This window comes from Aythya ferina (assembly GCF_964211825.1).
Source record: "Aythya ferina genome assembly, chromosome: 6".
Taxonomy (NCBI): domain Eukaryota; kingdom Metazoa; phylum Chordata; class Aves; order Anseriformes; family Anatidae; genus Aythya; species Aythya ferina.
Genome location: NC_140303.1, coordinates 34,385,494 through 34,406,449, shown reverse-complemented (window position 1 = coordinate 34,406,449; position 20,956 = coordinate 34,385,494). Strand labels below are relative to the sequence as shown.

Genomic DNA, 20,956 nt, shown 5'->3' with positions numbered 1-20,956 from the left:
CTCTCTCTCCATCCCCAGCTCTCCGGGACACCCACACGGCGGAGAAGACCGGGATGGAGGCTGGGGGGGGGCAACCGGGGGGGGGGCAATGGGGTGGGGATGGGGGGGGCAGGCTGCCGATGTTTTCTTTGGAAAAAAAAAATATATATATATATATATAGGTGGGGAGGGGAAGGAGGGGGGGGGCTAGGGGGTGCTCCTGGTAACCCGTGCACCCCAAGGACCCCCCCCCGGCAGCGCCGGGCCCCCCCCGCCGGAGCTGTCCGCGGTGCTGGAGCCGCCGCGGCGGAGCCGGGCAGACAAAGGGCGGCGGGGAAAGAGGGGGGGGGACAGGGGGGGGCGCGGGGCTTTGTGTCCCTGCTGCCACCTCCATCCCTGCTGGGGGAAGGCAGCGGGGTGTGGGGGGTCCCCCCCCCCATCCGGTGGGTCCTTCAGCTGGGGGGAGCAGCCCGCTCACCCCTTTGTTTGAGATGCTGAGGGGGGGGCTGCAGCATCCCTTCTCCTCGCCCCCCCCCCCCACCCTGCTGCTGAGCCCCCTCCCCAAAGCCAGGGCACCTGTGGGGTGAGCGGTGTTCCCTTGTTCCCTCTTCGCCCCCCCTCCCCTCCCCACCTCGGCTTGCTGCGGGGAAAGGTGTATGTGCCAGAGGAGGGCTGGGGGGGGGGGGGGCTGCTGGGGTTGGGGAGGGGGGGGGCCTCTCCTCTTGCTTTGCTTCACTGGAGAATAAAGAGGCGGCCTGGATGGGCCTGGCGGTGGCTCCCTGGACTTGCTGGGGTGCAATGGGGGGTGCTGGGGGGTGGCCCCTTCCCGGGGGGGGGCGCGGGGAGCCCATTCTCAGAGGGAACCTTCCTCCCCGGTGCGAGCTGTGGGGTCACACACACACACACACACACACACACACACACACACACACACCATCCCCGCTGTTTGCCGTGCCCGAGCCCAGCCCTGCTCCTCCCGGGTGCCCCCCCGGCTCCCCGGGCGCTCTCCGTGCCTCCTGCGTGGCAGATGGGACCGCCTGGCGGCTGCCTGCTGCGACGAATTTAACCCGGATCCCAGGGCCCACGTCACCTCCTTTCCTTCGCCTCCAGCAACCCCACCCTCGCCTCCTGCCTCTGCTCTGCTCTGCTCTGCTCCGCAGGGCCGGGCGAGCTCTGGTGCCAGCCCAGTTGCCAGCCCTGCGCTTCTGCGCACCCCGGGGAGAAAGGGTGGAGAAAGGGAAGGTTTTTTTTTTATTTTTTATTTTTTCATTTTATTTTATTTTATTTTTCCTCCTCCCAGCTGCTTGCTGCCACTCCAGGTACCCATTTTTCTGGGGTCTCTTTAGCAGGATCCCCAGCACCTGCTCCCCTGGTGGGGTTGGCACCCGGTGTTCCCCAGGCACTCGCGTCCCGTCCTCCCCCCTCAGCCAGGAAGGGCTGTGCTGGCTCTGCAGGTCACGGAGGGTAAGCTGGATTCCCTACCTTTGTGTGCATCAGCAGAGCTGCTAATTAGGCCCAATCTGGCTCATTCAGCCAAAGCTGCACGGCCAGGAAGACGGCACAGATGTCCCCGTGACGGCGCCTGACCTGGCAGGGTGCTGCGCGCACCCTGCGCTGCTCCCACCCTCCCCGTCCCTCCCCTGTGCTTTTTTTTTCCTTCATCTCCACATTTCGGTGACCTTATGGGGAGATTTCTGCACTAAAATATGCCCACCAGCCCTCCCCACCCCACATTTGGCTATCCCCCTTCCTTCCTCTACCCTGGCAGCGGGGCTTCAGCCCCTCTTGCTCCGGAGCCGAACCAAGTGCTAACGCTCACGGAGGTTTCCCACCCTACAAATCCCCTAAGAGACCTTCTCGGGGTCCCTCCAGCCCCGAGTCCTGGCCTTTTAAAACGCTTCCAGCTGCAGAGAGGCCGCGTCCTTCCCCTCCTCCCTTGTGTTTCATTGATTAAGAGTGCCAGGCCCTCGCCGGGGGATTTAGGAAGAGCTAATTGCAGGCTGGTAATTGAAGCCAGCTTGGAGTCTCTGGAAATGTCAAGGAATGAGAGACGAGCTCGGGTGCTCCCGTGCATTTCAATACGCAGCGTGGCTCAGCCGGAGCCTTGCTGGGGGGAGCGATGTCTGCCTTTCCCTTCCCCCAGGGGACCTCGTGCCGCTGCCGGGGGGAGCAGGGAGCTCCTGCTGCCACCCAGGCCAAGGGGGGATGAGCCCTGGGGCTGGTAGCCCCCCAGAAAAGGTTTTTTTCTGCCCAGAGCTGAACCCATGCCCAGGTGGGCTGCGAGGATGATGGATAAGGTGCTCCTGAGGGCAGCTGGAGAAGGAGGGTGCCTGCCTCTGCGGGAGCAGCCTGGGCATCACGGCTTCGAGCTGCTGCTCTGCTGCGCCGGGGAGGGTTTCTGGGTGGAGGTGAGCCCCACGGATGCCTGCTTGGCCCCAGAGAATTTGGGGCCGGTGGGGAGAGCCTGGGAGCCCTGCTGTGACATGCAGAAGAGCGGTGGCCGTGCGCTGCCCCTCTCCCTGCCCCGTGCCACCCCGAGGAGCCAGCTCCTCACACAGCTGAAGCCCTGGAGGGGCGCAGGGCTGGAGCGGGTGCCTCTCCCTCGTCAGAAGTCCTGCGTTACAGCTTAATCTGGCATTAGCGCCTTAATCCAGTCCTCCCCGCAGCCCAGCCCATGCCCTCGGCGGAGTCCGGCCCAAGGTCTCAGCGCCACAGCGGGGCAGGAGCAGCACCGAGGAGCTCCCCAGCGGTCCCTGCCCAAAAACCCGGGTGCTGGCTGGCCTCCTTCCCCTCCTTCTGGGCAATGCGGTGAGGGGGAGAGCAGCCACAGCGAGGTGGTGCTTTGGGGAGGACAGGGGGGTCCCAGCCCCGGCACAGGAGGCGCTGGGGCCGTGCCCACGAGCACCCCTCAGCTCCAGGGGCTGCCTCGGGGAGACCCCAGCACCCCAACACCGTGCCAGGGGGAGAGCAGCACCCTTTGGGAAACCCCAGGGTTGCTTCCCTGGAGGGTTTGGAGGTTTTGGAGCCCCAGCGCCTGCTCCTGCAGAGCCCCGCTAAGTCACGAAGCGTGCGCAGGGAGCCAGGCGGAGGGGAGGTGGCGTCTGGAGAGAGGATGTGAGTCAGCAGCCTGCCGGGGGGTGCTGTGCGGGGCAGGGAGGAGGGTAAAGGAGTGGGAATTTGGAAAGCTGGGGGGGGGAGGAGGGTGGGGACGCGGCCAGCCCACGGTTCCCTGGCGCAGACGGGACCTGGCGGTGCTGCGAAGGCTCTGGGCAGCATGGGGAAGGATACGTGTGATGGGGGAGCTGCTAAAATAGGAGAGGGGCTCGATACACGTCACGGGGAATGATGCACGTCGGCTAAAATAGGAGAGGGGCTCCTCAGCACCCCTGCTCCGATCCCTTGCTGTGGGGCTGGGAGGATGTGGGGGGACCGCAGGGGTCCCCACGCCTCCTGGGCAAGGTGTTGAGAGCGAGGCGAGGCTCAGCCCTGCCCTGCTGCTGGCTAAGAGAAGCCAGACAAAAAGATATATAATATATATATAAAATATACATAAAAAACCCTCCTCCTGCCTTTAATCACAAAGCAACACAAAAAGCTCCCAGGCCATGTGCTCTGCTCCCGGCTCGGCACAGGATGAGCCCTCTGGGACCCCGCTCCCCCACGCAGGGCTCCCAGCACCATCCTCCAGCAAGCTGGGGGCACATTTTGGATGAGCAGCAGAGCTGGGGGGCAGCGCTGTGCCCCCCCTCCAGCTCATCCTCATCCTCTCAGCCACCTCCATGAGGCACCGATCCCTCCCCGTGCCGTGTATTTGGGCACAGGGAGGAGCGGGTAGGTCTGGTGGGCGCACCGAGCCACCCGGGCTGTGCCCCCCACGAGCCCCCCACTGCCCAGGGCGATGCTCCCACATCACCCCCCCGGGCCAAGCACCTCGGGGTCGGTCCCTGCCGCCCACCGGAGCCGTGCCGGGCTCGGCCCCGCTCGCCCATTGGCAGGATTTTGCTGCAGTCTGCTCCGAGCCACGGTTCGGGGGAGCGATGAGAGCAGCGCTGCTGCTGGGCAGGGTCAGCCCAGGGCACCGGAGTGGGGGCGATGCTCCTCACACCCCCCCCCCCCAAAAAAAAAAAAAAAGTGTGATGTGGAGGGGGCTGCGTGCGCTGGGAGCATCCCGAGTTGCCATGGTGATGCTGGCTGCATCCTCGGGCAGAGCATCGCCGGGTCCTGCGTGGGTGCCCCCACCTTCCTGCCGGCTGCCGTCACCGCCGGGTGCGTTTGGGGACAGGGAGGGGGGACCTCCCAGCTTTTGGGGACAGCGCAGAGCTGGACGAGCCCTCAGCATCAGCCCGCTGCGTCGGGGTGCGGTGTGGAGCCCCCAGATCTGATCCAGCGGGGAGCTTTTGGGGCCGGGGGCTCACCTGGGCTTCCCCGGCGCGGGCACTGGCAGAGGGACAGGAGCGGGATGGTGGCGGGGGGGGGCAGCTCCTAGTGACCCATATCCCTTAATCCCCGTCCTGCCCTGCGTCACGCTGTTACCTAAGCCCCGCAGCTGGTCCCCTCGGGACCAGCCTGTGCAGGGCTCAGGGGCACCAGAAGAAGGGACCCCCGCCCCCCCTGCATCTTCCTTCCCCCCCGTGCCACGCGTGGGCTCCGTGCCGGCAGCACCAGTCCCCGGTGCCCTCCCCGGAGGAGACTCTGCCATCAGCTCCCCCTCCCTTAAGCTGATTAGGGCCGCGAGGATGATGCTGAGCAGATGCCAGCGGGGCTACGAGTGTGACCGGACACCGGAGGGACGCAGAGGGGTCAGCACGGAGCCACCACCCGTGGGGCTGCCCTGATCTGGGATGGGGCTGGGGGCTGGCCACCTCCCCAAGGGGCTGGGGGCTTCCCCCAGGACCCAGCTGCAGGCTGGGCTGTCCCCTTGAGCACTTTGGGGCTTGGTGGCCCTGCTTGGGGCCGGGGGACACCTTGTGGCTGCCAAGGAGGGGTGTGCTGGGCTGCGCCCCCCTCTCCAGCCCCCTGGGCGCACGAGCAGACACGGTGACAGCACCTCTCGGTTTTATTGAAGCCAGATCCCTCCCTGCCTGGCAGAGCCCGGCTCTTCTCCAGCCACTGGCTCAAAGTCCTGCTCTGGAAGGGGGGCAGCTCCTCGGGCACGGGGTGGGGGGAGAGCCCCAAGCCCACCCCTCGGTGCCCTGTGCTCCCAGCCCTGCTCGGGTCCCTTCTCCTGCTCCATCTCCACCCAGCCTCGTGCCTTGGAGATGGGTTGGGGGGGGCCAAGGGGCTGCAGGGAGGGCCCCTCACCCCCGGGCAAGGTGAGGAGAGGGAGGAGGGTGGGCACGGGCTGGGGGCAGAGCTAAGCACCAGCGGGGGCTGTGGGTTGGGGGGTGGTTGGGGAAGGACCCACGCTTTTCCCTCCCGTTCGCACCCCTCTTTTAGGCATCCCCGTGCGTTCCCACAACCGTGGCTCCCCCCTCACCCTAAAATCCAGACGCCTTCTGCCCTCCAACCACCCACAGCAGGGAGAAGAAACCCTACTGCCCCGCGGCCACCCCGCGCCCCTCTCCGAACCTCAACCGCACCGCCAGCAGAGCCGCAGCATCCCACCCCCCTGCACCCCTCTAATAACCCCGCCGAGCTCCCCAAGCCCCACAGCGCCCGGGGACGGCACCGGGGTGGGGACGGGGACCTCCTGGAGCGGCCGAGCCCCTAATGGTAGTGGTTGTTCATGTTGTTGAGGTGGGAGGCTGCCACGGCGCTGAAGGGGGCGGAGGGCTGCAGGCTGTGCCCGGGGTAGAGGGACGGGCTGGAGCCGGGCCAGTAGGAAAAACCAGCCGGCGTCACCCCGGAGGTCATGAGGTTGAGTTTGGAGATGCCCGAGAAGGGCAGCGGGGCCAGGTTGCCCTGGAATTTGTAGAGGGCGTGCTCGGGGGCGGCGGGCTGGCAGACCTGGGCCAGCCCGTGGAAGTCGAACTTGTAGGCGTAGCGCTTGCCGTGCACCTTGGTCATGATGTTCTTGTCGTAGTAGTAGCGCAGCGCCCGGCTCAGCTTGTCGTAATTCATGTTGGGCTTGCTCTTCCGCTCGCCCCAGCGCCGCGCCACCTCGTCGGGGTCGATCAGCTTGAACTCCCCGTTGGTGCCTTCCCAGGCGATGCAGTTGAGGTTGGCCCGGTCCGACAGCAGCTCCAGCAGGAATTGCCACAGCTGGATCTGCCCGCTGCCTGCCCCGGAGAGGTCAAAGCTCCCCGTCAGGGCACGGGGACGGGATGTGCCCCTTCGCCCCCTGCCACGTCGCCCCCCTTCCCACCCCCGGGTGCGTTTTTCCTGCGCTCGGGGCGCGGGTGTTGGCATCCTGGCGTCTCCTTCGCAGCATCCCTGCGGCATCCTGCGCCCCGAGGCAGGAGGAGAGGACCCCACGGGGGCTCTGGAGGCCGAAAGAAGCCGCAGCGGGGCCTGATCCCGTGTCCCCACAGATGGGCTGGTGCCACGGGACACCTCCAGGGGCACGGATCCCCCCCGGGGGAGCTGACACCAGGGAGCAATGCTGCCCCGAGCCAAGCCCTGGCTGCCCAGCGGGTGCAGGGGAAGGTGAGAGCAGGTGAGACGGGACCCTCCGTGGGGCTGAATCGGGCACCAATGTCCCCTGTTTCCAGAGGGGAACTGTCCCCTCTGGGGTCACCGCACCCCCAGCCCCGCTCAGCCACCCCGCTGCAGGACCCCCCGAGGCCGTGCCTTCACCAGGAACCACCCCACGCCTTCGCCCCCTGCACCTCTCGGTGTTTCTCCCCTCTCTGGTGCGCCCACCCCGTGCTGGGGGTGCGGCCGGGTGGGGTGGGCTGGGGTGGGCTGGGGTGGGGTGTTGAGGTTCAGTCCTGCCTCTGCGGCTCCCCGGGGAGTCCTGCAGCGATCCTAAAAGGCTCTGCTCTCACGGCATGGCCGGGCAGAGTCCGCAATGCGGAGGTAAAAGGGCTCCCCCCCAGCCCCAGCCTCGCCCTGCTCCCACCCCGAACCCAGGGCTCCCCTTTTGCAGCTCAGAGCAAGCCCCGAGCCCTATCCCCTCTCCAGGCAGGTGAACGGGTGCTGGCCCCACATAACCCCATGCCCCCCCAGGAGGCTCCAGGCTGCTCCTCGTGTCCCTGGATGGCTTTTCCCAGGGGAAGGCTCCAGCTCCCGGGGGATCCATCACTTCCCAGCCACCCCGTGCCCCAGCAGCGCCCTCCCCAGTTGCACCCCCGTTCTCCTGCTCCCCGAACCAGCTCTCCCAAGCCCCGAGGAGCCCCCTCAGCTCCAGGGCTGGCCGGCAGCCCCCTCTCCATCAGATATTCCCGGAGCAACAGGGGGGGACCCGGGGTCACCGTGCTCTGCCCCATGGGGCTTTGGCAGCACCGCTGGCGCACCAGGACGGCTGTCAGGGGGCTCGGCTCCTTCCCCATCTGGTTTTGGGTGGCAATCATCCCGGCCTGAGCTTTGAAAGCCCCGACGGATGGGGCACGCGGAGAGGAAGGTGGCTTGGCCACGGGGCGCGGGGGGCTCTGTGTGCCCAGGGGGTCCCTGCTGCTGTGGGGAAGGGGCAGGGGGGCTCTTACCTTTCTGCACGCCTGGGTTGAGGGACCCCCACGCCTGGCTCTTGCCGTCTTTGAACAAAGTTTCCCCGACTGGATCTGCGGGACAAAAAGGGGAGCGGGTGCTGGGGAGGGGTGAGGGGGGGAACGAGACCCCCCGGCGCCCACCCCCGGGCGGCCGCTCCCCCTCGCCTGCCCCGCCGCCGCGGCGAAGCCAGGAAACGCGTCCAGGAAAAAGGAAATCCGATTTCCGACAGAGCCGGGGAAGCTTTTAAATAGGAATAGAAAATCCCACGGGCTGGGGTAGGGCGGCGGGAGGGAGAGAGGGAGAGAGCTGCGGGGCTGGGGGAGGAGGTGGCTGGACGGGGGAGACGGAGGGACGAGCGCGGAGGGAAGGGAGCGCACGGGTGGGGAAAGGGAAAGAAAAGTAGGGTGGAAAGGAGGCGAGGCGGGTGGCGGGGGGCGAGGAGGGAGGACGTGTGGACGGAGGGATGGAGGGAAGGGCGGACGGAGGTGGAAGGGTGGAAGGATGGATGGGCAGGCAACGAGTAGGGCGGCGGGAGCACGGCGCGATGGAAGGGCCGTTGGGTAGATGGAGGGGACGGAAAGCAGGACGGAGGGATGGGTGGGTGGGCGGGTGGGTGCCGGGGCTGGGGAAGGGCCGCGGGGCCACGGCGGGGCAGGGCGGGCGAGGGCCGGGGTGCGCTGCGGTGCGGGGGGGGGTCCGCCCGTACCTGGCAGGTACATGTTGAGCAGCAGTGGCACCGCTCCGGCGCCGCGTCTCATGGCAGCTGTGGGGGCGGCCCGCGGGCTGCATGTTTTAATATTCCTGCCCCTATTATTATTATTATTATTCCACTTTATCAGGGAGCAGCTGATGGCGAATAAATGGCAGCGGGACGGGCAGGGGACGGGCAGGGGCCGGGGGGGGGGAGGCGGGAGGTGTAGGGGAGGGGGGGGGGGGAGTTTCCAAGCAACTCGCAGGGGCTCGGGGCCCCGGCTCCAGCAATTTCCTCCGCTGTAATTAAAGCGGGCGCTGTCCTTCCCCCCCCCCTACCCCAGCCCGCTATCGGGCCCGCATCAGACTTTAATCACGGCCGCGGGTTTCTATGGAGAGCGGCTCGGGCCGCTTCCTGCCTCTTCCGCCTCCTTAACTCTTGGCAAACACGGCGCTGCCATCCCGGCTGCGAGCGGGGCTCCCGCACTGCCTGGAGACCGCCGTGGCCCGGCCTCCCCTCCCCGGCCTCCCCACGGCCTCCCCACGGCCCCCCCGTCCCCGTGTCACCCCCCAGCGTCACCCCCGTGCCCCCCGGCCTTGGCGCATCCTTGGGGTCCCCGGTCCCGTCCCGACCTCTGGCCCCTCTTGGTTAGGGTCTGCGGCTCCGCGCACCGTCCCGAACCCGCAGGGTCCCGTTGCCATCGGGCTTTGTGGGCTCCGGGAGATGCCAGCGCTCTCTGGCCAGCTTGGTGCAGGGACAGAGGTGTTTCGGGTGCCTTGCGAGGACAGGAGGGTGACTGGGGGAGAAACTCGCAGCAGGGAAAGGGGCTGAGGCAAGCTGGCTCCCAACAGACACCCGTGGCCACCGGGGCCACCTCCGAGCGCCACCTCCGTCCCCGTGGCCAGGACTGAGCCAGTGGTCAGCCCACGAAGCCTCCCGCGGTGTTTCGCTGATGTCTGTTAAAGCTCTGGCTCCAGGCTCGGCAGGATTTCTCCAAAATGTTCCTCCTGAGGCGTGAACCCGATGGGAAGGGGGACGCGCTCATGCCAGACCCATGGTTATTACTTGGGAACCGGGCTGAAATTGGGGTTCTGTGGGTGCCCAGCCAGCCCCCTCCCTCCACCCCAATTCCCATCCCCATCGGGGACAGATTGCAGACGCTGGTGGGGAGAGATGAGCGCAGCCCCCTGTACGCCTCCCCAAATTTCCCCCAGCCTTTTTAGGGTGATCTCCAGCCCCCCCAAACCCCCACGCACACCGTGCAGCCTCTCCGCAGCCCCCCAGACTTGCTTTCGCTGCCTGAGTCACTGCAACAAACCGCAGGCAACGGAAAACAAGCCCGGGACACGGCGGGGTGGGGTGGGGACGGGGGGCACGGCCACCACAACTCCCCTCCGGCAGCCTCGGGAGCTGGCCCCGGTGGCGAGGATCCCGCTCCAGGGAACCTGCGTGGCAGAGGGAACGTGCTGGGCAGTGTTAGGGCCGGGGGAGATGGAAATAGGGGGGGGCTGGGGGCATGAGATGGGGACCCCTGGGTGTGGGGGGCTGCGGGACACCTGGGGTGTGATGGGGCTGGGGGCTGGGGGCGGCCTGGGGGCTGAGGGGCAAGGAGGATGGGGACCCAAGGGATGGGGAAAGAAAATCAAGGAGGGGGGGATTTGGGGACCGTACCCACAGCTGCACCCAGGCAGTTTACCCCCTGATTCCCCCCCCCCCAGCTCTCTCACCCCCTGAGGACAAGGCAGAGCAGCCCCCACATTTCCCTGGGCCCCCCTCCCAGATCTTCCCCCGTGTCAGCCCTGGGGGTTGGAGCCCGGGACAGCTTCACCTGCGGTGCCGGCGGCGTGGAGCAGAGCGCCGAGCTGACGTGGCCTTGGGCTGGCCGCAGCCCGGCCGGTGTGCAGGAATGTGTTTGTGCAGGGGGGAGAGGCCGGGCTGCGTGGGGCCGTGGCGGGGTGGGGACAGGGGAGGGCTGGGAAAGGCTTGGTGGCGGCCACGCAGCCCCACAGCGTGGCCCTGGGGGGACGTGTGGGGCGCTGGCACCTTGGCACGGGTCGCACGGGGGGTGCACGCTGGTGTGCAAGCTCACGCGTGCAACACGCGTGGTTATGCACGTGCACGCATGCAGGGGGGTGTGGGTACAGGGTGTGCACATCGATATCGGGGTGGCTGAGACCCCAAACCCATCCCAGCCCCTCCCCAGCCCCACGTTCCCCTGGGCGCAACCCCAAGGCCACCCGTGTGGGCACCCCGGCACCCGGTGATTCTGCCGTGCCCTGGGTGTGGGGGGCACCTCGGGGTGCCGAGGGGAGCTGTGCGCCCCCGGGACAGCTTGGGGGGTGAGATGGGAGAGGATGAGGAGGCTGGGAAAGGGTGCAGGAGGAGGAGGCAGGGTGGGGCTCCCGGTGTGCCCAGGCGGAGCCGGAGCCGGATGCTGGCACGGATGTGGTGGCGTGGCCGGGCTGGGGGGGGGGACACGGGGGAACCGGCCCCCAGGGTGCTGGCAGCAGCGAGCTGAGCCCCCTCGCCTGCCCCCACGTCCCCCCAGCCCTGGGTTTTGCCACCTCGAACGGGACATTGCCCTGCGCCCCCTCCTGCTGGCCCCCAGCACCCCCCAGGACCCCCCCCCTCTGTGAGCCAGCACCCCCAGCGCTGCCCCAACTGGGGACCCCTCTCCCACCCTGGGGACCTGGTGCCCGAAGGCTTTGTGGCCATCACCTTCCCCAGCACACACCCTGGGAGCACCCCGACCCCCCCAAATCCCCCCCCCAGCAAGGCCAACATGCCCCCATCTCCCCAGCTGGACCATCCGAGGGGTAGGAGCCGTTTTGTAGCCCCTCCGCCCCCCAGTTTATGGGGACCAGGGGACCCAGGTGGCGTGCGGAGAGCCCAGGGTGGAGGCACCCTGCCCCACGGGGGGGGTCCCACAGCCCCCGAGGAGCAGAGCAGAGGCAGGAACACCCCTTTTTGTGTGTTTTTTTGTTGTTTTTTGTTTTTTGTTTTTTTTTTTTTGACAAATGCCTTTATTCGCTACCAGGTACGGGTCTCTGGCACGGCAGCCGGGGGGGGGGGGGGGGCTGCGGGGCGCGCGCCCTGCCCCTGCTCAGTGCTGGATGCGGCGGATGGACTGGATCTGGTTGGTGTGGGCCTGGCTGCTGTACTCGCTGTACTTCTTGTACTCGCCGTTCTGCCTGTCCCGCTCCAGCACGTACTGGTAGCCCCGGTAGCCCGGGTACTGGTACGCCACCCACCTGCGGGGACAGCCCAGGCTCAGAGCCCCCGCTCCCACCTTCCCCCTTCCCATCCTCTCCGTCCCCACGGTGGGAGCACAGAAACACCCCCAGGGCGCAGATTTCCAAGGGGAGGGCCCCTCATTTTGGGGTCCCCCATCCGTGGGGCTGTGCTCTCCGACGCCCTTCCCTCTGCGCCCCTCCCCGGCAGCAGGACTCACGCTCCAGCGTTGACCTTGATGGATGCCACCTCCTTGTTGCCCCAGCCCATGGCCTGCAGCGAGGGGTAGTCGTCGCTCAGCTCGAACTTGTGCCCCTGGAAGTTCTCGGCCTCGTACAGGGTGGCTTTGCTGTCGTTGTGGTTCTGCGGGGCGAGCGGGGCTGGGCTCAGCGGGGCGGCTGGGGACGTGGCACTGGGGTTTTTTTACGCCAGGGCGCACCTCAGGACCCTGCCCGGCTTTTTTGCAATGCTGTGAGCCCACAAGGGGGGTGCTTCAGCCTCGCCAGGACACCCCCAGGCTGCCCAGAGGATGCTGCCCTTGTGTCCCTGTGGTCCCCAAGCGTAGCTCCGGGGGGGGTGACCAGGCTTTGGTGAGGGCAGCCACATCCCCTGCACCCACACGGGCTCCTGCCCCCAGCATCCTCCCACTCCCCGAGGCTGCAGGGCAAGGCAGGCTGCCGAAAAAGCCCCCCCCAAGCTCTGTAGGGTTTGGCTGGGCGCTGGGCACCCAGGAGTTAACGGCTGGGACACTGAGCGATGCGCACTGTCCCCCCCCTCCCCGTCCTATCCCCCCCCTTACCATGTTCCCAGCCCCCATGCGCATCCATCTGCACCGCGGAGCAGCCCTGCCAGCAAGGAGCGATCTTATCTCGGCCCCTTTATTAAAGCCCGAGCATATCTGCCTGGGGATTATTAAAAGTTGGGGGGGTTGGGAGGGTGACGATGCGCCCCGCGCCGAGGCGCAGACATGCCGGCATCGCAAGCACCCGCACCGCTGCAGATGGAGAGATAGAGGCTGCGCCTGCTCGGGCACCCCGGGGGGGAGGAGGATGCACCCCGAGCATCTCCTCAGCTCCCCTCTGCTCCCCCCAAAAAGCCAGGGTTGTGGGGGGGGAGGTGAGATATGGGGACCCCATCCCGGGAGGTGGCTCCCCAACGCGCGGAGCAGGAGTTGGGATGGTTTGGGGCTGCGTTTTGGACCCGAAGCTCGTCTCAGGACGCTTGCAGGGAGCCAATGCGCACAGCCACCCCTCCGTCCCACATCCCCACGTCCCCCTGTCCGTCCCACACCCACCCCCTGTCCCCGCTGTCCCCGTCCCAGCCCCCCGCCACTCACGGCGCACTTGACGGGCCGAAAGGAGAGGAGGTGCTCGGTGCGGTAGCCGCTGTTCCCGCTCCAGGCTTCCCAGCGGGGGTAGTCGCCCTTCTCCAGGATGAACTGCTGGCCCTGGTACTCGGGGTACTCGAAGCCCACCCAGCTGCAGGGGAGAGGAGATGGGGGGGGTGGCACTCAGGGACGCGGCCCCGCTCGGCAAACGGGGAAACCGAGGCACGGCGCAAGGTGGAGAGGCTGCGTGGTGAGGCCCAGGGAGGAGCTGGATGATCCCAGCTCCCGAGCAGTCCCCCCCGGGGGAGCCCGGTGGCAGGGAAGGTGCCGGGGAGGTGCAGGGGGGGTGCACTTACGGGCCCGACTCCACCTTGATGGAGCGGATCTTGCGGAAGCCGCGCTCCATGATGCTGGGGCACTCCATGAGGAACTCGCAGCGCTTGCCCTGGAAGCTCTCCTCCTCCCACACCGTGATCTTGTACTGCCCCAGGGTGTCCATGGCTTCGCTGGTCATGCGGGGAGCTTGGCTGCAGGCAGAGCCCCGGCGTCACCCGGGCAGGGCGTCCCCATCCCGTGCCACCAGCCCCCTTCCCTCCCGCTGCACTCGCAGCACCCCGTCTCTCCGTTTGATACCCCCGGTGCCCGGGGGGCTTCCACCACTTCTCTGCTCCCCCCCTGTGATGAGATTTAGCCGGGTGCTGCCACCCTCCTCACCGAACCCAACAGAGGGGTGGCCGTGACCCCAAATCACAGCACCTCTCGCCAGGCTGACCCCCCCCTGCACCCACACAGGGAGCGCAGCACCCCGCACCCGGGGTGCACAAGGGTCGGGGGCTTCCTGGGGGGGGGCACAGAGGTGGCATGGCAGCAGCTGTGCGTTGGGGGGGGGCTCACAGCCTGGTACTTACTCGGTCGCAGGGCACAGAGGCGAAGGTGGCGGTGCCGGGGGCCGGCTGTTCCCCGGGCCCTATATAGGCGAAATGGGGGTGGCAGGGGGGGCAGGCGCTGTGTCAGCGGGGTGGGGGGGTGCCGGGGTGCCCACCCGCTGTCCATTCCACTCAGGCAGCGTGGCGAGAGAGTCTCCCCCCCGTTTTCCCCCCCTTCCCAGCGCTGACAATGCAAGAGCCGGGCTGTGTTTGCGCAGGGGCTCAGGGGCACAATGGGCCGAGGGCCTGACGCACCGCTTTCCTTTCTGCCCCCGCACAATGCCCCCGCTCGGCACGGGGATTAGGGGCTGCTGCCTTTCCCAGGAGCTGGGTGAGGACGTGGCACTGCCAGGGTTTGGCCGGTGTGGGCTCGGGGAGCCGTGCAGCCCCCCCTCCTCCAGCCCCGTGCCCTGCCGCCCGCTCCTCGCTTGCAATGCGCCAGGCGCGTCCCCGTGCCCAAGGGTCCCCGCGTCTCCCACCCAAGCAGGGGATGGCGCACGGCAGGAGGGGACCAGAGCAGGGACAGAGGTGCCACGGGGACATCCCCGGCCCCACCAGGGCTGGCTGAGGACCAAACGGGGGTCCTGGTGGCAGTGCTCCTCGCGGTGTCCCCGCACGGCTGCGCCTGGCGGCTCCGTCCCCTGCTCAGCCAGGGCTGGGGACCAAGGGGTGACAGCAGGGAGCAGGACCCGCGGTCACCTTCGTGTCCCCGTCCCCCCCAGGCACCGGCAGCACCTCTTTCCCTGCTGTTTGCCCCCGTGTCCCCCCCCGGCTGTCCCCTGCCGCTGCCTCCTGTCCCCAGCAGAGGGTGCAGCCTGGCAGCGCTTGGAGCTGGCTGCAGCTGAGGGACAGGAGATGGCGAGGGGGGGGGACACACACGACACCCCCTCCGCTTGCGCCACCTTGGATGGGAGCTGCGGGGGGAGCAGAGGGTGGGGGAAGGATTGGGGATGGCAGCGATTCCCCACCCCAAACCCCAACCCCATCCCGCTGGGGTCCATCCATCTGGGTCTCCCACACCTCTCCATCCACCTCCCTGCCCCCGTTCACGTCCCCATTTGTCCCCCTTGTGGGGGACAAATCCTCTTGTGGGGTGGATTTGGGCAGCCCCATCGCCTGGGGGAGGATGGGTCAGGATGCAGAGCAGAGGTGTGGGGCAGTGTTATGGGGTGTTGTGGGGTGTGGGGACAGCCTGAGGTTACGGGGTGGGGGGCACTGTGAGGTATGTGATGGAGACCCTGCCCCTGCAATGGGTTTTGTGGGATATATGGGGTGTGAGCTGTGTGGGATGCTGGATATGGTGCTGTAGGATCTGTAGGGCACCGGTGCTGTGCCCTAATGGGCAGCCCCATACAAACCTTTAAGCAAAAGCATCTGGAGAAGGGCAGAGAGGAGAAAGCCACCTCCAGCTGCAGGCTCTGCCCCATATCCTTGCTTCTCTGCCCTGTCCCACACTTTGGGATGTGCCTCACACCCCCTCGGCACCCCCAGAAGGGCGCAGCTGGTGGGGGGCTCCCCGTGCCCGGAGCCTTTCCCCCGGGCACCCCAGGGTGCTGACACAACCTGCGCCCCACTGAGCACCCCTGGCGGTGCTGGGTGCTCCCCATCCCCACCCAGCATCCCCAGGTGGCAGCTCGGTCACCCTACAGCCCCCAGGACCCCCAGCAGGAGGGGGACAGGAGCTGTGGGGTGCAGGCAGCGAGCCTGCAGGAGGGCAGCTGCTCGCCCAGGGCCTGCTGCATAGGCTAATTTAATAAGGTCCCCGCGTCCCTCCCGGCTCAGCCTGTTCCCTGCAGCAGCAAAACAGATCGGGTTTCCCTCCGCCAGCCCCATCGGGTTTCTCTCCACCAGCCCCGGGGATGGGGTCGCTCCCCCGCTGCGGTCCCCAGCCGTTCGGGCACGGTCCCACAGGAGGGGACGCGGCTCTGCCCGGACATCCCGGTGCTGCCACCACATCTGGGGCTCGTGGCAGCCCTTCCCGCTGTCCCTGTGGGCATCTGGGCTGGCAACCGGGACGGCCACCCCCGGAGTCACCCCACTCGGGGCTGCGCTGTCGCCCCCAGGGGCTGGAGACCCAGGGTTGGGGCCGGGAGGGAGCAGATGGAGCCGGTGCCGGCCCCTGTTTGCCTTTTTCCCAGTTGCCTGGCGCTCTGTTTGCTCTGGGGATGGCTTCCTGCTGCCAGGCCTGAAACAGGTGGCTTTTATTTGCAGGGGCTGGCTGATTAGAGCAGGGGCAGCGCGTCGTTCCCCCCACCCAGCCCCGCTGCTCCTTCTTTCTTCCTTTTTTCCCCCAGAGAAGCGAGGCTGGGGGAAATCCTCCTCGGCAGGGACGCACACAACCCTCCCCAGGCATCTCCCCTCCAGGGCTGCTCTGAACACAGCCCCAGGAGGATGCGTAAATCCCAGTGGGGTCCCTACAAACCCAAAGGCACCCGAACCCTGCAGCTGATGCTCGCTGCACCCCGCTGCCTGTTGCCCCCTCTCCGTGCTGGCCGCGGGCACACGCTTGCGGGCACCCACCAGGCGGCTGCCAGCCGTGCGCCCTGGTGCAGCAGGAGCCCTGGCACACACCCCACACACCCGTCTTCCCTACACACCCGTCCCCACAGCTGGAAACTCCCCGGGGTGGCAAACAGCCCCGCAGATGTGCCCGGGATGAGCTCCCACACGCAGCACTCACACCACAAACCCCTGAGGCACGGGGGTCCCCCCGGGCATCACCGCGCCCGTCCCCGTTGCACCCCGGAGCTGGCCACCCGCTGTCCCCAGCGGCCACCCCAAGGAGCTTGGGGTTCCTGGGGGCCACGCTCAGCCCCTCACCCAGCACCTGCCCTGCCTGAGCGTGGTGGCAAGCTGTCCCCAGCGCCTTGGGGACGCTCGGTGCCCCCCAGCCCCGGCAGCCTTGCCGGGTCCCCACGCTGCCGCAGGGAGCCGTGGCCTCACCTGCCTGCTCCCCGCTGTTCCCATGGGGATTAATCCCACCTGAAGGTCAGGGAGGCTCCGCCAGCTGCTCACCTCCTGCCTGTGGATTACAGCCTGCCTGCGAGCAGCTGGCAAGTGCTGCGGCCCCGCGCCAGCCCGGCCCCGACAGCGGGACAAAACCCGGCCGTGCTGCCCCAAAAGGGGCTGATCCTGACCTGAAATGGAGCCTGCTGCTGCCAGCCTCTTGCCTGTAACCCCAAATGTCCCCGTGGGTGCCATGGGTTAAGCATGGATCCCACGTCCCAGCTCCCCCTACAGCACAAGGGGGTTGCCGTAGGGGTGCTGGCTGCAAAGATTTGGGTTTCTTTGAGTTGTTTTTGGGTTTTCCCCCTTCCCATCTCCCTCAGACCCATTAGGTGCCAGGTCAACCCATGCCTGGCCAAGGTCCTGCCTGACCTTGTGCTCGTCCTCTCCCCTGAGCTGCAGGAGTCTGGGGACAGCCAGGGTGACCCCAAAAGCCTTGCAGCACCTCCGGAGCTGGCCGTGCTGGGGATAGCCAGGCAGGAGCGGGTGAGGCTCACTCCTGAAAAAACAGAGGGTGCCTTGGGGAGCTGCAGGACAGAGGCAGGGCACCAGCAAAGCTGTCGGCTTCTTTTTTTTTATCCCGAGCAGGGCTGACACTCATCCAGGCACCAGGATGAGAGCCTGGCAGCTGCAACTCCCCTCCTCCAGCAGCTATCAGGAGGCAGCACAGGCGAGGGCAGAGCACAGAACATCCTGCCCTGGGGCTCCCCAGCACGGCACAATAGCGGGGACAGCCCCAGCACGCCGCTCAGCACCTCGTCCCCAGGCAGGCTGCACCCTCAGTCCTTAACCAATTTGCTCATAGGGGTTCACTCCCCCCAGGTGCAGGGGGGAGGATGCCAGGCTGCCACCACTCTTGTCTGACGTTCCCCACGGCCAGGAGCAGGTTGGGGAGAAGCAGAGGTGCTCAGCAACACCCCCACCTCCCAGATTATCCCAGCTCTGTTTCAGTCTCCTTAGCCCGGACCTTGCAGGCTGGCTGGGCACCCACAGTGGTGCCAGCACAGGGACACGGTGACCTTGCCAGGGCAGGGAGCCCCTGCTCAGCCCAGCATCTCCTCCAGGCATGGCAGAGCCGTGGTGAACATGCTGGGGAGAGGTGGGCTGTTCGGGGAGGGTCAGCCCCCGGTTCCCATTGTGCTTGTCCCCACACATCCCCGGTGGCTCTGGGTGCAGCGGCAGGTCCCCGGGCTGTCCCCTCCGGGTGGCACCGGGGTGCAGAGGGCAGCCGGCTGCCTTTAGCACATCCTGGGATGGCACGAAACATCCGGGCTGGGCAGGACACGCAGCTCACCAAGGAACAGCACACGCCTCTCCTCGCACCCACAGCCAGCCCTGCACACGCCGCACACGCAGCGGCACGCGGGGCAGCGAGCACGGCACGGGCACGGCCGGCTCCACGTGAGGCCAGCACCCAACGAGGGCGCACAGACACGCACGGAGCCGTGCACACACCCGCAGCCGTGTGCAAGCACACGCACGCACACCTGCACGCAAACACAGCTCTATGCAAACGCAGGCTGGGGCGCACGTGCCTCCGCAGCGCTCCTCCTGCGCCCTGCTCTCCCCACCATGCAAATCCTCCCGCACCATGCAAATCCCCAGCTCGGGGCCCTGGGAGCCCCGCGGGATGCAAATGGCCGTTTTGGGGCTGGTGGGGCGGGGGACAGCGCGTGGTGACACCGCTTCCCCTGTGCCTTGTCACCTGCCAGCCTGGCAGAGCCTTGGCTGTGGCACGGGAGCTGGGGACGGTGCGTGAGGAAAGGGAGCTGGGGGCAATTTGTGGGACACTGCGTCTGGCTCCAGCCACTGCCAGGAAACCCCAAAAAGCCAAAGAGGCTTTTTTGGGGCACCCCATGGTCTCTAACAGACCTGAGCTGTGCTAGGGCACCACGCAGCCCCACAGAGCCCGGAGTCTGCGAGGCGGCAGGGCAGCACCTCCCGTGCCCCGCTGCGCCAGATAGGATCTGTGCGGGGCTGTGCCCCCGCGGGGACGCACGTGCGGCAGCTGGAGCAGCGCGGGCAGTGGGGTCTGGCTTTGCTCAGCGCTGCTAATCGTGCTCTGTTTGATCCCGGGGCAGCTGCAGGGGGTTGTGCGTGGCGGGGCGTGTGTTGTGCTTTCTCAGCTTTTCAACTTTGCCAGGCCTGGTGGCAGGAGACAGAGCCCAGAGACATGGCCCGGAGCAGCCCGCGGCCGCAGGGCCGTGATGGGCAGCCTCTGGGCAGTGTCAACACGCCGTGTGCTGGCTGTCCCCGGGCTGGGATGGGCGCTTGGCTACTGGGAGATGGGTGGGGGGGCTCCTCGCCCTGTGCTTTTTGATGCTTTCCCCCCCCACCACCTGCTGGAGATGTTCCAAGCGTCTGCTCGGGGACGTGCCTGATCTCCATCCCTTGCAGAGGCACCTCAGGAGGGAGCGCGGACCAGGTGGGGATGGGGGAAAGCAGCAGGAATCAGCCCGAGCGCACAAGGCTCAGCTTTTGTGGTGTTTGGTGATGCTACAGGCAGGGCTCACGACCCACCGGTAAGCTCAGCGCGTCCCTGGGCACAGCTGGATCCTATGCCAAAAAAAAAGAAGCACGAGTGCCTGTGGGGAGTGCCTGGGGGCAGGACAGGAGCTGCTCGGGGCTCTCAGGAAAAAGGCAGAGAGCCAGGCACGGCCAGCACAGAGGCACGGTGCGCATCCTGGACTGCTCCATCGCTGTCCCAGCTCTCCAGGACTCCCCGCTGTCTCCGCAGGACAAGGAGCAGCCCCGGGCTCTGTGCTGGCCAGGAAGGGGAGCAGAAGTCCAGGTCAAGCCCTACAGCGTGCTTTGAGCGTGGGGTGGGCACTGAGGGGGCTGTCCTGGAGGAGCCCCCCGCAGCTTGCCAGGTCCCCCCAGCCCCTTCCATAGCAGCGTGGACAGCAGCAGGACCTCGTGCCTGGCCCGGGCAGCCCAGCACACAGGCAGGGAAAGGATGCGACCTCTCCAATCCTCTGCCCTGCTCTTGCTCTCCCTCCCCGGTGGCTCCCTCGGTGCCAGCAGACCGTTGAGACCTACCTGGAGCTGCGCCCTGCTGCCGGCGGGCGCACGGCCAGGCTGCTGCCGGCAGCTGGGACACGTGTGCCTAGCGTGCCACGGGTGGGTGGCTTTCCTCTCCTGCCCTGGGCACACCTAGCGTGTGTGTCCTGCCTGTCCCTGCCTGCACTGCCGGCTGTCACCACTGCCACGTGTGCAAACGGCACGGGGGTCCCGTGCCCTGCGTGCCCATCCCGTGGCGCTCGCGCGTGGTGCACGCACGCTGTGTCCTCTGCGGGCACTGCCTGCTGAGAGCTTCACACCCGTGCCACCCTGCGTGCTGCGTGTGTGTCCCACGGGCTGCACGCTCACGGGGTCGCACCTGCTGCAAACCAGCCGGCGCGTCCCGCAGGGGTGTGCACGCTCGGCGTGGGCTGCGAGCCGCGTGGCGCACGGGCCGTGCCGCCCCGGCGTGGCGCGGGTGCTTGCAGATGGGCTGGACCTGCCTAACGCGAGCCGAACGAACAAAACGTTCAGGTCAGGTCTTGCACGTGGGGCTCGACGCCAGGCAAGTGCAGAAGTCGCTCCGGGTTTGGACAGGGTGGGCTGGGGGTGCTGCCAGGAGCCCCGTCCCCATCCCGCATCCCCGGCCGGGTGCCGATGTCCTCGCCGCTGCCCCGAGCCAGCTCCGGTGGGGTGAAGTCCGGGTGGTTGGATGCTCCACACCTGCTGCCTGGGAAAGCCAAACAGAGCAGGGGCGGGTTAAATGGGCACCGCGGGGTGGGGAGGGACCGTGGAACAAAAAAAAAAAAATTAAAAAAAAAAAAAGAGAGAAGGAAGGAAGAAAGAAAGGGGGAAAGTAAATGGAGGAGGGCAACGGAAAGGAATAGAAAATGCAGGTGAGAGAAAAGGGGAAAGTTTAGGGAAGGGGACAGCCAGGATGGCATCCCCCGAGCCCGTCCCCTTCCCGCTGGGGGGTTCCTCCGGGCTCCCAGTGCTCGCCCCTGGGGTGCCCCCAGTGGGACCCCCGTGCCCAGCTCCCTGCTGGCAGGACCCAGGCCCAGGCGTGCCGGGCTGCAGCACCTCACCTGGCTCCGGTGACACGCTGGCAGCTCGCAGGTGAGCGGCTTCGCCTTCCCCCTCCGGCTCCCGAGCAGAAAATGAGGGTGACGCCGGCTGGATGGGGCTTTTATAGCCCCGATAAAAATAGCG

The 20,956-nt window shown here is 67.2% G+C and overlaps 2 protein-coding genes across 5 annotated transcripts; both read right to left on the bottom strand.

The window, feature by feature from the left end:
* Positions 1 to 5,017: 5,017 nt before the first annotated feature.
* On the bottom strand, positions 5,018 to 8,769 carry FEV (FEV transcription factor, ETS family member). Its single transcript, XM_084524543.1, has 3 exons — positions 8,273 to 8,769; positions 7,563 to 7,637; positions 5,018 to 6,197 (listed from the first exon to the last, which is right to left on the bottom strand). The coding sequence occupies exons 1-3, from the start codon at positions 8,322 to 8,324 to the stop codon at positions 5,686 to 5,688; spliced, it is 639 nt and encodes a 212-aa protein (XP_084380669.1). The 5' UTR covers positions 8,325 to 8,769; the 3' UTR covers positions 5,018 to 5,685.
* Positions 8,770 to 11,241: 2,472 nt separating this feature from the next.
* Positions 11,242 to 20,204, bottom strand: CRYBA2 (crystallin beta A2). 4 transcript variants are annotated; one of them, XM_084522860.1, is made up of 6 exons: positions 16,724 to 20,204; positions 13,724 to 13,782; positions 13,172 to 13,342; positions 12,825 to 12,966; positions 11,709 to 11,851; positions 11,242 to 11,508 (listed from the first exon to the last, which is right to left on the bottom strand). In XM_084522860.1, exons 1-6 carry the CDS (start codon positions 16,940 to 16,942, stop codon positions 11,361 to 11,363), a joined length of 882 nt encoding a protein of 293 aa, XP_084378986.1. In that variant the 5' UTR covers positions 16,943 to 20,204; the 3' UTR covers positions 11,242 to 11,360. The 4 variants fall into 4 exon arrangements, with proteins under 4 accessions (XP_084378986.1, XP_084378988.1, XP_084378987.1 ...); XM_084522862.1 differs by lacking the exon at positions 13,724 to 13,782 and having other exon boundaries at positions 16,685 to 16,865; XM_084522861.1 differs by lacking the exon at positions 13,724 to 13,782 and having other exon boundaries at positions 16,724 to 16,820.
* Positions 20,205 to 20,956: the final 752 nt, after the last annotated feature.